The sequence below is a fragment of the Anas platyrhynchos genome, chromosome 8 (assembly GCF_047663525.1).
Source record: "Anas platyrhynchos isolate ZD024472 breed Pekin duck chromosome 8, IASCAAS_PekinDuck_T2T, whole genome shotgun sequence".
Lineage (NCBI taxonomy): Eukaryota > Metazoa > Chordata > Aves > Anseriformes > Anatidae > Anas > Anas platyrhynchos.
In genome coordinates, this window is record NC_092594.1 from 10586369 (window position 1) to 10602241 (window position 15873).

The window sequence follows — 15873 nt, forward strand, 5'->3', positions numbered from 1 at the left end:
TGTTACAGTCCTGCATACTTGTTTGCCAGGTAGTTTGAATGGCTTTCAATTTGGAACAGGTAAGAAGCAAAAACATGAGTATTGCTTCTTGTTTCTTTCACAGATTGGCTGAAAGCCCAAATAACTGTGTAGACAGGCTGTTGACTATTTGAACTGATTATTACTCTGAATTTCCATAGCACTATGGTATGCCACAGTGCAGATATCAGATACAAATTCCACTTAAACACTTAGAGTTATTGAAAAAAGCAATAATCCTTAAAAAGTACTCTTCAGATTTTTCTACAGTGCGCAATTGTATGTATGAAAGCAAATGACTTTACTAGTTTGATAGTAAGCCTGGTCATACATTGAATGTTTCAGTAACTGTTTCATGAAAACAATGAGATCAGAACAGATTGCATATTAACATAAACAGTTTAAGATAACGAATAACTGGGACTGTGATGTATGAAGACATAAATGTTTGTAAGAGTAGTGAAAATCAGATCACCTGATTTATTTTTTTTAATTTGCTTCAATAGAAAATTCAGTAGAATATGTTTCCTGTTACATTTGTTTTTCAGTTCAGAAATGAAATTAATTTTGTCGTATTTCATAAAGGATTTCCTGATACAGCTTTTAGAAAATATTTAAAACATTCAACCATAATTTCAGAAATACTTTAGTGTATCCTTTCTGCAAGTGCAAGATAGTTACCCACTTCAGATGTTATATCATTCACAAACAAGTCAGTCATAAGCAAGAGCTTTGAAACAGAGCTTTACTTAAAATACAAAGAACAAAAATCATACATCCAACCTGATGTTCATTTTCATATCCGTAGAGACTTATTAGAACTGTAGGAAAAAATGAAAACAATGTCTGAATATTTTTTGAAAAATTGTCCTCATTCAGTTTCTAACACATGCTAGTATCTTATCTGAGATGTATAAGTAGTTGGTTTCTTGTTTCTGTATTTTAGCGGCTCAGCAAGAAAAGAGAAATAATTGGTTTCATATGAGTCAAATCTAAATTATTAAGTATGTCTACAAAAAAAAAATATTTAATGTCAAATGGAAGGTTTTACTTCACTCAAAACCAGGCCCTTCTTTCCAGATGCAAGAAAAAACAATGAAAATAGCAGTCAGCTATTCACAGAAATGGAGTGGAGTAAATGCTTCCCCTTTCCTGCTCAGGACTAGAGCCTAGATCAGTCATAGAGGAGATGCTTTCATCACTTATTTCCTGAGGGGATTGCAGAAAGCTTCCTGTCTGATAGCAGAACACCAAATAGTCACCAAATTAGAAACTTTAAAATCTCACCTAGGTTTCTTCTTCTGATGTTGTCAGTGCTAGTAAATGTTCATTGTGTTTGAGGCTGCTAGCTCAGACAAAGGTCTTGGAAGTGGGGTGCTTCCAAAACTGAACTGATCAGTCCCTCTTTTGCCATGCCAGTGGCCATCTCCTCCTCTGAAAGGTTTCCCTGTTTTTGCTTCCTGAAGTGTGACTTCAGCCTTCAGTCATGACAAGTTTCAGAAAAACTGAAATTGTGCTTAAGTAAGGTTTTTTTACATGCCATAAACAAAAATCACCTTATTTCAGTAGAAAGTAATGAAAGATATGTGTATAAGAATGTCACAGTGGACACAAGGAAAAAATGTGGATATAAATGTGGAAAATAGCTTTTTAAAAGGGATGATCCATCTGAACACTGATTGCATTTGAATGTGGTGATGTTGGATGTGCAAGTCCTATTTTCGATTCAGATATATGTGAGCAGACCTTGAACAAGGAACCTGTTTGTGTGCTTTTTTTTGCCTGAAGTTTTTAAATCCATCTTGTACTTTCAGGATTTTTTGGTAGCATATTTGGACTGATGGGTGTATACATTTATGATGGAGAACAGCTGTCAAAAAATGGATTTTTTCAAGGATATAATCAACTTACTTGGATAGTTGTTGTTCTACAGGTGAGATATCCTCTATCATGCTTTGTGAGTTAGGGACTTAACTTTTCTGTAAATGACTGGGTAAATTAGTGTAATTGAAGCTACTGAGAGTTCTATAGTTAAGTCTGATACAGCACTATTAGAATTAACTTCTAAATAAAAACCTGGGGAATTCAGAGCAAGTATATGATTAACTATTGTGCAACATAAAAGCATGTAAGCATTTTTTCTTTTGCAATGCTTAAAAAAAAAAAAGGAAGAAAAAATGTATGCCCTTTCTCCTTTGGCTAAAACTGCAAGTGTAAAGTACAATAATTTTTTCTACTGATTTAATAATGGTAATATGATAAACAACTTATTTATTAGAAATTGAAGAACACCACTACTCATCTTCAACAGAGTATATACACAGCAGAAAATAAATGTTTCTATACATAGACAAAAGCTTTTCCTGAAGTAAGTGTATGTTGTTAAGCATAGATGCTCCCAGTGGAATTATCACATTGCAAATCCAAACTTCATTTTCAAACTTATTTTTCAGGCACTTGGAGGCCTGGTCGTTGCTGCTGTTATAAAATATGCAGACAACATTTTAAAGGGATTTGCAACTTCTCTCTCTATTATACTGTCAACATTGATCTCCTATTTCTGGCTTCAGGATTTTGTTCCTACAAGGTAAGAACTTTTTTTCCATGTGTACAGAAAAAAATAGTAGTTGAAAACTTAATGCTTACCAGATGTAACTACTAAATAAATGAATAAATAAATAAATAAGCCTTTATAAAATATTTAGATTCAACTCCCACAGAAAAAAATAGTTTCATAACATAACTAACGCTTAAATTTTGCAGTATAATTGGCAAGATCAAATTTTCTGTAAGATAGAGCACCCTACAGGTCACAAATAATTGAATCTCAAATTTCATCTTTTGCCAAAACATCCTCTTTATTCCAGGCTCTATGTTTTAGTTCACTGTTCTTTTCTTTCTATCCTCCACCCATTCTCACTGTTTGTTCAGCTCATTCCTCATTAGGTTTGATGCTCGCCTTGCACTGCGTTTAGCTCTGCTCCTTGAACTAATCTCCCCCTTGTGGCTGTTCTGAATAAGGTTGGGACTAAGGGATTACTCTTGTTCACTAGTTAGCTTCTAAAGGCCAGTATCTTAGGCAAGTCACCTCATTGCAAGATGGCTTATGGCTGGAACAGCAATAATGATAATAATCTTTTTATACTGCTCGTCATCCAATCTCAAAGATTGTCTTTAAAAGAAGTGTTTGAAAGTGATTATTGCAGTCATTCACATGTGGAAATTACATTATAGTGATTAGTTGCTCTTGGACTCCTCTGGACTCGCTCTAACAACTACACCTCTTTCTTGTGCTCAGGGCCCCAAACCTGGATGCAGTAATCCAGGTGGGGCCTCACAAGGGCAGAGCAGGGTAGAGGGGCACAATCACCTCCCTCCCCTGCCGACCACTCCTCTCTTGATGCAGCCCAGAGTCCAGTTGGCTTTCTGGGCTAAAAGTGAGCACTGCTGGCTTATGTCGAGCCTTTTGTCTGCCAGAATCCCTGAGTTTCTATCTGCAGGACTGCTCTCAGGGTGTTCTTCTCCCAGTCTGTGCTCCTGTCTGGGATTGCCCCGACCCAGGTGCCTTGCATCTTGCACTTGGACTTGTTGAACCTCGTTCAGTTCACATGGGCCCACTTCTCCAGCCTGTCCAAGTCAATGTAAACAATAGGACCATCGGTCATAATGGACCTATGTTTCTCATATATCATATACATTCCTAGTTTTAAAATATTTCTGATATAAATAAAACTTTATTTTTTAATCTAAAAGTAGTATTTGCAATACTAGCAGGAGGAGCTGGCAGGGCTCATTGAGAGGGCTTTAAACTAGGTAGGAAGGGGGATGGGGAGAGAATAAGGCTCGTTAGAGGTGTGCCAGGGAGAAAAATGTCAGGCCCGGGGTTGCAGGCAGTGGCCCAGCTGAAGTGCATCTACACCAATGCACGCAGCATGGGTAACAAACACGAGGAGCTGGAAGCCATCGTGCAGCAGGCAGGCTATGGCTTGGTTGCCATCACTAGGACCGCTCCCATGACAGGAGTGCTGCCGTGTCTGGCTATAGGCTCTTCAGAAGGGACAGGCAGCACAGAAGGGGTAGTGATGTGGCTTTCTATATTAGAGAGTCTTTTGATGTTGTGGATCTTGAGGCTGAGACTGGGAATGATAAGGTTGAGTCCCTATGGGTTAGGATTGGCGGGAAGGCCAACAAGGCATCCTGGTTGGGGGTCTGTTACAGACTGCCCGACCAGGATGAGGAGACGGATGAGGAATTCTACAGGCAGCTGGCAAAAGTTGTAAAATCATCAGCTCTTGTCCTCGTGGGGGACTTCAACTTCCCAGATGTATCCTGGACATGCAATACAGCTCAGAGGAAGCAGTCTAGGAGGTTTCTGGAGAGCATGGAAGATAGCTTCCTGACGCAGCTGGTTATTGAGTCTACCAGGGGAGGTGCCCCTCTGGACCTTCTATTCACAAACAGAGAACTGGTGGGAGATGTGGTGGTCAGGAGCTGTCTTGGGCAGAGTGACCACAAAATGGTGGAGTTCTTCATTCTTGGAGAAGCCAGGAGGTACCTCGAGTACTGTGTTCAGTTTTGGGCCCCTCGCTACAAGAAGGACATGGAGGTGCTTGAGCGAGTCCAGAGAAGGGCGACGAAGCTGGTGAGGGGCCTGGAGAACAAGTCCTACGAGGAACGGCTGAGGGAGCTGGGATTGTTCAGCCTGGAGAAGAGGAGGCTCAGGGGCGACCTTATCGCTCTCTACAGATACCTCAAAGGAGGCTGTAGCGAGGTGGGGCTTGGTCTGTTCTCCCACGTGCCTGGTGACAGGACGAGGGGGAATGGGCTTAAGTTACGCCAGGGGAGTTTTAGGTTGGATCTTAGGAAAAACTTCTTTACCGAAAGTGTTGTGAGGCATTGGAACGGGCTGCTCAGGGAAGTGGTGGAGTCACCATCCCTGGAGATCTTTAAAAGACGTTTAGATGTAGAGCTTAGGGATATGGTTTAGTGGAGGACTTGTTAGTGTTAGGTCAGAGGTTGGACTCGATGATCTTGAGGTCTCTTCCAACCTAGAAATTCTGTGATTCCGTGATCGGTACTTCAGTTTTGACTGCTTTAGCCTTGTGAATTGGTCTGTTTTGGTTTCGTTGGTGGGGTTGTCTTTTTATTAACAAGTGACTCTGACCCTTGGAGATCTGGAGAAAAAACGGGTCGAGGCAGGGTTTCATGGGGCAGCCTTTCTGTCTGGCAAGCGAAACGGCCTGGGGGGGAGCCAGCCCCAGAAAAGGGGGGCCTCAGCCCCCCCAACCCTCGTCCTTGCTCCACATGAGGGCATCTTCCGGGCCTCTCCCAAGGCAGCCACCTTCGGCCTCGCACGGGCCACTCCATCACAGAGCTTTGCCGAGGTCACAGTGGCCACCAGCGGGCCCGCCCTTGCCCCGGGCCCTATAAAAGGGGCCCCCCTGCCACTGGCCCGCCACTTGCTCAGCGATTTGGTCTTCCGAAAGCCATTGGCTGAAGGAAGGCCAGAGACAGGAGCAAAGCGAGAGCGAGGCGAGCAGCAGCCCTTCTCAGTGCGAGGACAAGAAATTGTTCCTGGGACCACTGAGGAGGATGTCTGGCTCTGCAAGAATGCGCCATGGGTCGAGGGCCAGCACCTCCATCACAAGAACCATCAGTGCCCAGGAGGTGTCTGGTGCCCGGCCCAGAGGCTATTACGATAAACATCATTGGAGCCGAAGCGATGTGGGGAGCAGACCGGCCCCTCGGATGGACACCAACAGCAGACCTGGGCCTAGCCGGAGGTCCAGTGAGGACAGCAAAGAGAGAGAGCGTGGGTTGGAGGGCCACGGGAAGCGGAGCCGTGCCCAGCGGACGGAATATGATGCGAGACCCAGCCGTGGCCAAGGGAGAGATGCCATCAGGAATTCCGTCAATGAAAATCAAGCGGAGAACGGAACGGACCCAAGGCACGGAACTGGGAGGCGTCCTGGTGCGGCACCGTGGCCGGAAAATATGCCCAATGGACGGCAGCCTGTGTGGGCAGTCCCTGCCAGGGACTGGCTCGTCCTCCAACCCGCGGAGCCCATGGAGGTGGGTGCACAAGATGAAGAGCAACCGATGGAAGTGGACCCACCTCGGCCACAACAAACATGGGAGTCCCCCGGCAGCTCTCTGAAAAGTGTCCTCAAGGAACACCGTCAGCTGTGCAGAAGGGCTCGGCAAGCTCCCTATTCGTCATCGCCCAGGCTCCACTCCAGGCATTAGCCTGGAGCCACGTGGCAATAAAGACCTTTGCCAATTGTCAGGGGTTGTGTGAGTGCTTCTTTCCGTCCGGCAGCCCTTGTGCGAGAGGTGGCAGCCCTTCTGCGCAGAGCCTCAAGGAAGAGCCCAAGAGAGGCCCCAGTTCCCTTCGGGCTGCTGCGCTGGGGTGACAGGTGGAGTCCCCAAGGGCCACCATGCGCCTTTAACATTTGTGAAAATAAACCGAGGGGTGAAAACAGTAGTGTGTGAGTGATTATAGCTGGCTAATTGCTTATCTTAGGAGTGAGTTTCTATATCTGAGTAATTGGTAATGACAGACGTGGAGAAGGCTGAGGTACTCAGCAACTTCTTTGCCTCTGCCTGCACTGGTAGAAGGGCTTCCCACATCTTTCATTTCCCTGACCCCATAGATGGAGGCTGGGGGAGCAGAGTCCCACCCAGTTTAAGCGAAGAGCAGGTTTGAGACCAGCTGATGAATCCAAAGAGGTACAGGTCTACGGGAGTGGATGAGAAGAATCCCAGGGTCCTGAGGGAACTGGCTGATGGAGTTGCCAAGCCTCCCTCCATCACAGCAGAAAAGTCCTGGTAGTGGGGTGCTGTCACTGGGGAGTGGAAAAATGGAAACGTCATGCCCCTACTCTTCAAGAATTAAAGAATAGAACAAAGAGCACTGCTCTTCAACAGGTAAAGCAATTGGGAGACTTTACTTCTCAGAAGAGCAGTCAGGCACTGGGACAGGTTGCCCAGGGAGGAGGTGGTGTCACCGCCCTGGGGGTGTTCAAGGCAAGGTTGGATGTGGTGCTTAGGGACATGGTTTATTGGGTGACATTGGTGGTAGGGTGATGGTTGGACCAGATGATCTTGAAGGTCTTTTCCAACCTTATTTATTCTATGATTCTATAGTTTCATTTCCAAGTTAGTGGAATTATTATTTTTTTTCCTGTTTATTCCCAATTGAAAAGGACTTTCTTGCTCTGACTGCAGGTGGTGTTTTCGTCCATCCCTATGGTGGCAGGGAGGGGTACAGAGAGGACACAGAAAGCCCACCTGTTAAACATGTGGCTCAGGGGCTGGTGCCAACACAGAAATCTTGGGTTTTTCGACCATGGGGCACTTTACTCGGCACCCGGCCTGATGGCCGCAGACGGGTCCCTGTCTTTTAGGGGAAAACGGATCCTGGGCCAGGAGCTGGCGGGGCTCATTGAGAGGGCTTTAAAGTAGGTAAGAAGGGGGATGGGGCTGAAGCAAGGATTGTTGGAGCTGTGCCAGGGGGAACAATAGCAAGGCCGGGGGATAAGGCAATGGCCCAGCTGAAGTGCATCTACACCAATGCCCGCAGCATGGGTAACAAACAGGAGGAGCTGGAAGCCGTCGTGCAGCAGGCAGGCTACGACTTGGTTGCCATCACGGAGACGTGGTGGGATGACCACTCTCATGACTGGAGTGCTGCAATGCCTGGCTATAAGCTCTTCAGAAGGGACAGGCAGCACAGAAGGGGTGCTGGTGTGGCTCTCTGTATTAGAGAGTCTTTTGATGTTATAGAACTCGAGGCTGGGAATGACAAGGTCGAGTCCCTTTGGGTTAGGATCGGCAGGGTCAACAAGGCTAGCGTCCTGGTCGGGGTCTGTTACAGACCGCCGAAGCAGGATGAGGAGAAGGATGAGGAGTTCTACAGGCAGCTGACAGAAGTTGCGAAATCTTCAGCGCTTGTTCTCGTGGGGGACTTCAGCTTCCCTGACATATCCTGGAAGCACAACACAGCCCAGAGAAAGCAGTCTAGGAGGTTTCTGGAGAGCGTGGAAGATAGCTTCCTGACGCAGCTGGTTAGTGAGCCTACCAGGGGTGGTGCCCCGCTAGACCTTCTCTTCACAAACAGAGAAGGACTGCTGGAGGATGCCAGCAGTGTGCTCAGGTGGCCAAGAAGGCCAACAGCATCCTGGCTTGCATAAGAAGCAGTGTGGCCAGCAGGGCTAGGGAGGTGATCGTCCCCCTGTACTCGGCTCTGGTGAGGCCGCACCTCAAGTACTGTGATCAGTTTTGGGCCCCTCGCTACAAGAAGGACATGGAGGTGCTTGAGCGGGTCCAGAGAAGGGCGACGAAGCTGGTGAGGGGCCTGGAGAACAAGTCCTACGAGGAACGGCTGAGGGAGCTGGGCTTGTTCAGCCTGGAGAAAAGGAGGCTCAGGGGCGACCTTATCGCTCTCTACAGGTACCTCAAAGGAGGCTGTAGCGAGGTGGGGCTTGGTCTGTTCTCCTATGTGCCTGGTGACAGGACGAGGGGGAATGGACTTAAGTTACACCAGGGGAGTTTTAGGTTGGATCTTAGGAAAAACTTCTTTACCGAAAGTGTTGTGAGGCATTGGAATGGGCTGCCCAGGGAAGTGGTGGAGTCCCCATCCCTGGAAGTCTTCAAAAGACGTTTAGATGTAGAGCTTAGGGATATGGTTTAGTGGAGGACTTGTTAGTGTTAGGTCAGAGGTTGGACTCAGTGATCTTGAAGGTCTCTTCCAACCTAGATGATTTTGTGATTCTGTGAAAGCAGAACAAATGATTAGGACTTAAAAATGGAACGCATCAGACTTAATTTATAAGTAGCCTACTGTTAAATGTTTAGAGGTTTAAAACATTCTGTGTGTTTAAATAGAAATTAATAAGTAACTTACTAGCCTCTGCAAACATGGTGAAAATGGAAACTGGTAAATAATTAAATGACGTAGAGCCAACTAGCAGCATGTACAACTTGAATCCATCTAGTTTAATAGAACTTACTCTTCAGTGTGTTCTTATGCCAACAGAATTTATTTGAACTGAAATTCCCTAATTCTTTTTCTCACTTCAGCAAACATTTCTGATTGGGATAGTAGATGTTTTGTGCTTAAGTGCTTAAATCTGCTGCAATGGATCATGTCCTGAAATACGATAATCCTTCAGTGAATACAGTTTGCCTGTCATGTGACACAATTTTTTTTAGTGTTCAGCATGGAAAATCAGATCGTCAACATTAGCATGTCGTTATTACAAGGTTCTTTTCTAAAATGTGTACTTGTAGCTATCAAAACAACTTGAAAGGCCCATACATCACAGTACAAAAGATGTCTTTATTATCTTATCTTTACATAAATATTTATGCATCTGCCAAAACTTAGTTTATGCTGATTTGCAGCTGGTTCATGGGCAGCAGTAATTAGTTTTGACACAAGCTTTGGACTTCAAAGTTAACATAACTCCAACAGCATGATGTATGTCAGATGCTAAAAATGCCTGGGTAGCTACAGAAGATGCAATTCTTTAGCTTCTTCTTGAATTTTGAATAGAGCCTTAGTCAAAATGAAAAAAAACCCTCAAAGTTCAGTCTGATTACCTTTGACAGTTCTTCCATGAAGCTATTTCAAAATATGTCAGTGTAATGATACATTAGGTTTATTTATTTCAAATTCTTCCTGCATTCTTCTCTAAGAAATATATGGAAATAATGTTGTTCATTATAAATTGAATGAATAAAATTGATGCTTTGCTTGTTCCCAAAGGAAAAATGTCCCTTGATTGTATTACATAAATAAAATTGTGCTGACTAAAACCAACTAACTTTTTTTTTTTCTTCTGTTCCTGTTCTATTTAGTGTCTTTTTCTTCGGAGCCATCCTTGTAATAGCAGCTACTTTCCTGTATGGTTATGATCCAAAACCTGCAGGAAATCCTATTAAGGCATAGCAGACTTCCTCCTCAGCCTGCTTCTCAAGATCATGCACTGGGGGCCTTGCTAGCAATGGCACGTGGAAGGTGTCATTGTGCACTGCAAGGAGAGGATTACTACCCTGAATCTAGTGAAGAAATGCTTATTGAGTAGTTTTGAAGAACCAGAAGGATTAAAGATGGATCATGATACTGTCTGTAACTGGTGAAAAAAATGGCAGGGGAAAGCCCAGTGCAATGTGCTAATAAAAACTTGAAAGGAACAAAAAGTTTCCAAGAAACTGCAATTAGGAATGTTTACAGCTTTGACCTGGGATCGCATCAAAAGAATTTACTGTATTGACTGCTGCAGAAATATGTCCTATGCACTCTTTGAAATAGCACATGACAGCATTGTCAGATTATTTGTTTTTGCAATTTGACTATATTTAATCTTAGTAAATGTTTTTAACTGTTTGTCTATTTACATGAAATCAACTGAATGCACATCATAGTTCTAAAGCAATGGTTCTAATTAGGTATTCCTTATTAAAACTATGAAAATTGAAGTATGATTGAAAGACATTTTCACAATATCAGATATTTTTATATTTTTAGAAGGCTGATTTAATAACAGAAATATGTGTTCTGTTGCTTCTATAAAGCTGTTGTAAGAATGTTAACACTCTCACCTAAGTACACAAAGGGAGAAATTGAGAAAGAAAACTGAAAATCTGTGTTGGTACTCCAGCCATCATCAGGATAGCTTGCAGTGTTCCAACAGATGCAATAAGTCTGTGAACACACAGTGCAGTAATCTGGCACTATGAGTTGGCTTACAATGGAGTGCTTGCTCAGATGTAATGTTCATTATTTTTTATTGATTATGAATCAGCTTGTGGGTAGAACCTTTAAAGTAGGTGGGTGGGTTTTGTTTTGTTTTGTTTTTGATTTACATATCCCCTGCAGATTTTTTTTTTACCTGCAATTTTGAAACCCATAATAAACATTTTATATTCATTATTGTAATCTGTAACAGCTCCATCTGGAGCCATTATGGTATATCATCTGTATACTGTACTGTATTTTATTACAGAGGTGTTTTTTGTTTGTTTTTTAAACAAGTGTTGTTTACTCGTGAACTCTCCAAGGCTGTTTCAGTACATTTGTATGTAATAGTTTAATTAGAGTTTTTTTAATTGTTATTATTTTGTTCTAGAAGTCCTTGAGCTAACAGACCAAACGGTTCTGTGGAGCTGTTCAGTCTAGTAGTGGAATTACTTCAATAGGGAACAGAATGAAAAATTTACGAATTGTGCAATAGGCAAATATAAAAGCATGCTGTTCTTTTTTTTTTTTTTAAACCAAAAAAAGACATAAAGAAACATATACAGTTAGACTGTTATGAACACTTTGCTTGTTGAAGTATTTGCATATAGCCAATTGAGACAGAAACACAATGCCAGAACTAGTTTGTTTGTTTGTTTGTTTGTTTAAAAAAAAAAAAAGCTTAAAAATCACGTTTTCAGGAGACCTGTTCACAGCGGATATTAATGTAGGGTGGCTTCCTGTGTGTTACACATGTGAATGGATGCCTTATGCAAAAGCATATCTATAGTCCCTTAGTTGAATGGCAAGTGTTAAAGGTGTTATGGGTTTTTTGTTGTTTGGTTTTTTTTTTTTCCTCTCTGCACTTATTCACGTCTTTCATGTGCTATTGATTATGTTGTGAATTGAGAGGTGTTTCAAAATGTTTACCAAAGTACCTCAGCCTCTTTTCCCCAACACTGTAAATGGTGGATTGCCAAGAGAGGATTCTGTAAGAGCACTCTGAGATTTTTAAGTATTGTAAATGGAAAAGGAAGAATTCCACCTGATGTCAGCCAAGTAAAAATACTGCTTTCTCTTGTTGTCAATGGCATGCATCATCAATGTTTTGTCTGTAACGTCAGAGCAAGGAAGTAATGTCGGTGTTATGCCAAGGGCATGCTAAGCTTTCCAAACTGCGCATCAATCCCTAGCATGCCATAATTGCAGGAGCTACGTTATTTGGTAGTCAAAATTATCTAATATTACCCTAAATTGGCGTCCTACTTTTAATATTAAACCTTTCACCTCTAACACTCAATCAGGCAAAATCAAAACTTACATCACTTTACCACTGAAATACAACACGAGGGTAAGATGTGTTGAGTAGTAGCTCACAGCGTTACTTAGTGTAGAAAGAGAAGTACACGTGACTGTGAAATGATTTGATGAGTGTTGGTAGGAATATCTGAATTGGAATTTGGCCTACACAACAGTGGTTTTAAATTCATGAAGCATGAATCACAGTAGTGGAAATGTTCAGGTGATGGAATTGGTTACTTTGTTGAGGAATTTCTCCAGAAAATTGGAGCAGACTGAGAACACTTTAGAACCAGTTGCACAGGACGGGACCAAACAGGCCCAGTGATCAGTGCATTGCTGGAGTTCTGTTAAACACAACCCAGTTTTAATATTTTTGTCTTTAAGCTTCAGCTTATAGGAAAGAATGGGAATATGTGCACTTTGCTTTTGAATAGGACCTAATAGCTCTGGAAAACAATATACCTGTTGTGTTCAGGAATGGTGACTCCTGTCTTTGGGTCAGTGACTGTCATGCTTTCAATTTTCAGTCCCATTAAATTTTCTAGTAGAGGGACAGATCTCTTTATGCACCTGTTGCTGTAAAGGAAATATGAATTTGCATTTTTAGCTGCCTTTCCTTAGCCACTTACAGCTTCTGAGGGACCTCCAGGCTGAAAAGCATTACTCTAGAGAGCAGGAAGGCGGTGTGCCCTTCTTCTGAAGGGAAGGGATTTGAGGAGGATTTACAGATTTCTGTAACTTCTGCAATCTGAAAGCATATGCGCGTTTTCCCATTGGGATACTTATGGATCTGAGGGGGAAAAAATAAATCTAATTCAATCGCTGATTAACTAACCAAAGAAGCATAGCTAGTGCAGAGCATTGGGACACAAGGAACAGTGTGCTTTGAGTGTGCCCTAAAAGCGGTCTGTAGGAGTCTAACTTTCCAAAAATAAACTTGTCTTTCTGAATTACAGTTCTGACTTTAAGACAATGGATTTGTCAGTTTAGTTGTATATTTAGGAGGCTAATCTATACTCAGCAGAATTTTATTTAAATATTTATGAAGTTACAGCTAGATATTTATTTGCAATAACTTGAATTATATGATTTTTTGAAGGCTTACATAATGAGAGTACTAGTATTTATTGAATACTTGGATGTTCAGTAGTTTTATTTGAGAATCTCTGGGATACATTATAAATGGTCAAATACCAGTAAGCTATTAGAACTGTCTCCAAAGCAAAATAAATCAGCAATTCAGCGGTGAAAAATCCTAAATCTAATAAAGTAAAGTGAACATTTCTTTGAACATTGTATTTTCATGTTAACCGCAAGTGCCCAATTATCTTTTTTCTCAAAGAATTCTGATAATTTTATAGCTCTATTAAAGTTCTTTGTTTTAGACAAACTGTAGCAAAACTTCCATTTTTGTTTGCTTTAATAATAGAGGATAGATTAGTGTACTAGTTCCTGCTTGTACGAGATAATACCTGTTTTTACTATAACTTTTTAAGAAAATAGTTTTACTTTTTTTTTTCTCTCAAATAAGTTACTTTATTTTGGGAGCATATGCTTACATTTCACTTATTCATAAGGTCCTTTAACAGATTTTTGAGAGTACTTAACCATTTTGTGTTCCTAACTTAATTTTATGGCTGTAATTCAAGAGACTGTAATGGATTTTGTCAAACTGTTTTAAAAGTGATAAATGAACCTTTGCATTTCTTATGTTTTTTGTTGCCCGTAACTTTCATCTGTTTCTGTTTCCATATCAGCCATGCACGTTCTGTTGTACAAAAGCAATCATTTGCCAAATTTGAAGCTGTTGCTCATTTTCCTCCTGTTGACAGTGTTTCTTGCTGGATATTGTAAGTGAGGAAGATTATTATTTTTCTTCTCTTAAATCCATGTTTTTGTAAGATTTTTTAAAAGTGAATGTTTTGCGTGCGTGTATTAGAAAGGTAATGTTTATCTGTAGTGTGCTGTTATACCATATACGTGGTAGTGTATCATTACCTATGGTATTCTTATAAGAAAGTCCAAGAAATGTGCCCTTCATTTGTTATCGTTGTTGTGTTCATTTTTAATGCCAATTTTTTTTCCCTCCACAGGAAGTTATTTGAGAACTCTTTCTTTCTACTCTTTCCAGGTGAGCTCATTATACACTTCTAGAATGAGGATATTTTTAGTGGATAAAATGCAGGGGAAAATGCAACAAAATAAGTGGGATTAATTAGATAACAATTTCTGCTCCAGTTACTGTGAATCCAAATTTCCTATTTAGTTGAATTAATGATTTTGTCTAATTATTTCCTGCTAGGTGATTTTATAGGTCTTTGCAGAAGCAAAAAAATCTGTCCTGTGGTGCAGTTCGGTGCTCATTCTTGAATGTCTTCTACACATTTGCATCCAAGAGCAGAATTTTGCCATTACATTTTTAATTCTTGCCTCAAACCTTACATCGTTGTTCTGACTACTTAGCCATATTGATTTCATTAGCAATTGATAACCAAGTAAAAATTGCTTATATGTTAAACATATATTTGCTGTTGAGTAACACTTTTATAGATTTTTTTAACGTTTGTATTTTTTCAGTATATTTTAAATGAAGTTTTAAATATGTAAGCACAAATATAAATTGTATATTCAAACATTGTGGCAAAATTTTTAGGGTAGTGTTAGGATTTTTTGTGTGTTGATGTTGATACATGTGTACTTACACTGAATACGATTCTAATATATGGTGTTTCCCAGCAGTTTGGAAACAAGTCATTTTATTGCTATTACACTGCTGAACCACAGAATACATGAAGTCTTTTGAAAATCTGTAATGGGATAAAATACTGATTTTTTTTTCCCTCCTTTTGGCACAATTTTAATTTTTACTGAGACAGACTTTTTTGACCAATGTATCCTGATTTGTGAATGCATTCCAGCAGTATTCTAGTGGCTGTCTGTCTCTGCACTCTCATCTAGTCTGAAAATCCTGGTCTCCTTCTTCAGAACTAGAGTTCATGAACAGGAGGTTGTAGGGAACATCTAATACAGTTCCTCACAGCGTTAGTGTGAGGCCAGGGAGCTGCAAGATTTTCTATTCATATTCTTGATCTTGCAAGGTTTAGTCTTTACCTGTCTGTAAGTGAGAGTGAGTCACTGATATGTTTAATCAGGCTGCACAGTGTGAGGCAATCTCTGTAAAAGCACTTCTGAATGAAAACTCACTCTGGAACTTTTTGCCTAATGTTATGCTACCAATAGTAAGCAGATCCTTGGGAGGATGCTGTTTGTGCCATAAACTGGCTTCGTGGGTAGTAATGAGAACATTACTTCACTGTTTTTACTCCAAGGGAAATATTCCTGATTTGTATCTGAGAAACACTATTGCACTCTAGGCTTGCATCTTCTTTAGCATCTTATGCAATTTTTACAAGTTGCTTTGCAAAGACTCTAGGCATCTAATTTCATATAAGGAAAGTAGTGGTCCATCTTTTTAAAGTTCTTCAAGAGCTTTTTGGGAAGTAGGGTATTGTATGATATGCAGTGTAAAGTACTGTAATCCATTGTAAAGGGTTGTGCCACAAGTTATCAGGAGACAGGCTGTGATTCAGTAGCTTGGGTGGTGTTTTGTTGGTGGTTTTTGTTTTGTTTTAAATAGTTTTGATAGCAGTGGAAAGTACTATATGATACACTGTCTAGAATACAGCACAGTCTATTGATTGCTACAGTTCAGAAGCTGAGGGGTTTTTGTAGGTGTAATTTACAATAGAGCAAAGACCTGAACAGTTCACAAAGGCATTGCTATGGAAGGTGAATAACATATTTCCCTGTGC

The 15873-nt window shown here is 41.2% G+C and overlaps 1 protein-coding gene across 4 annotated transcripts in view; it reads left to right on the forward strand.

Annotated features, from left to right (window-relative positions):
• SLC35A3 (solute carrier family 35 member A3) overlaps nucleotides 1-14101 on the forward strand; it is a 28182-nt gene extending 14081 nt beyond the window's left edge. For all 4 annotated transcript variants that reach the window (XM_027463052.3, XM_072042089.1, XM_005018739.6 and 1 more), the window contains 3 exons: nucleotides 1833-1951; nucleotides 2472-2605; nucleotides 9880-14101. In XM_027463052.3, coding sequence (XP_027318853.1) covers nucleotides 1833-1951; nucleotides 2472-2605; nucleotides 9880-9970 — 344 coding nt within the window. In that variant the 3' untranslated portion in view covers nucleotides 9971-14101. The remainder of the gene's footprint in view (nucleotides 1-1832; nucleotides 1952-2471; nucleotides 2606-9879) is intronic.
• Nucleotides 14102-15873: the final 1772 nt, after the last annotated feature.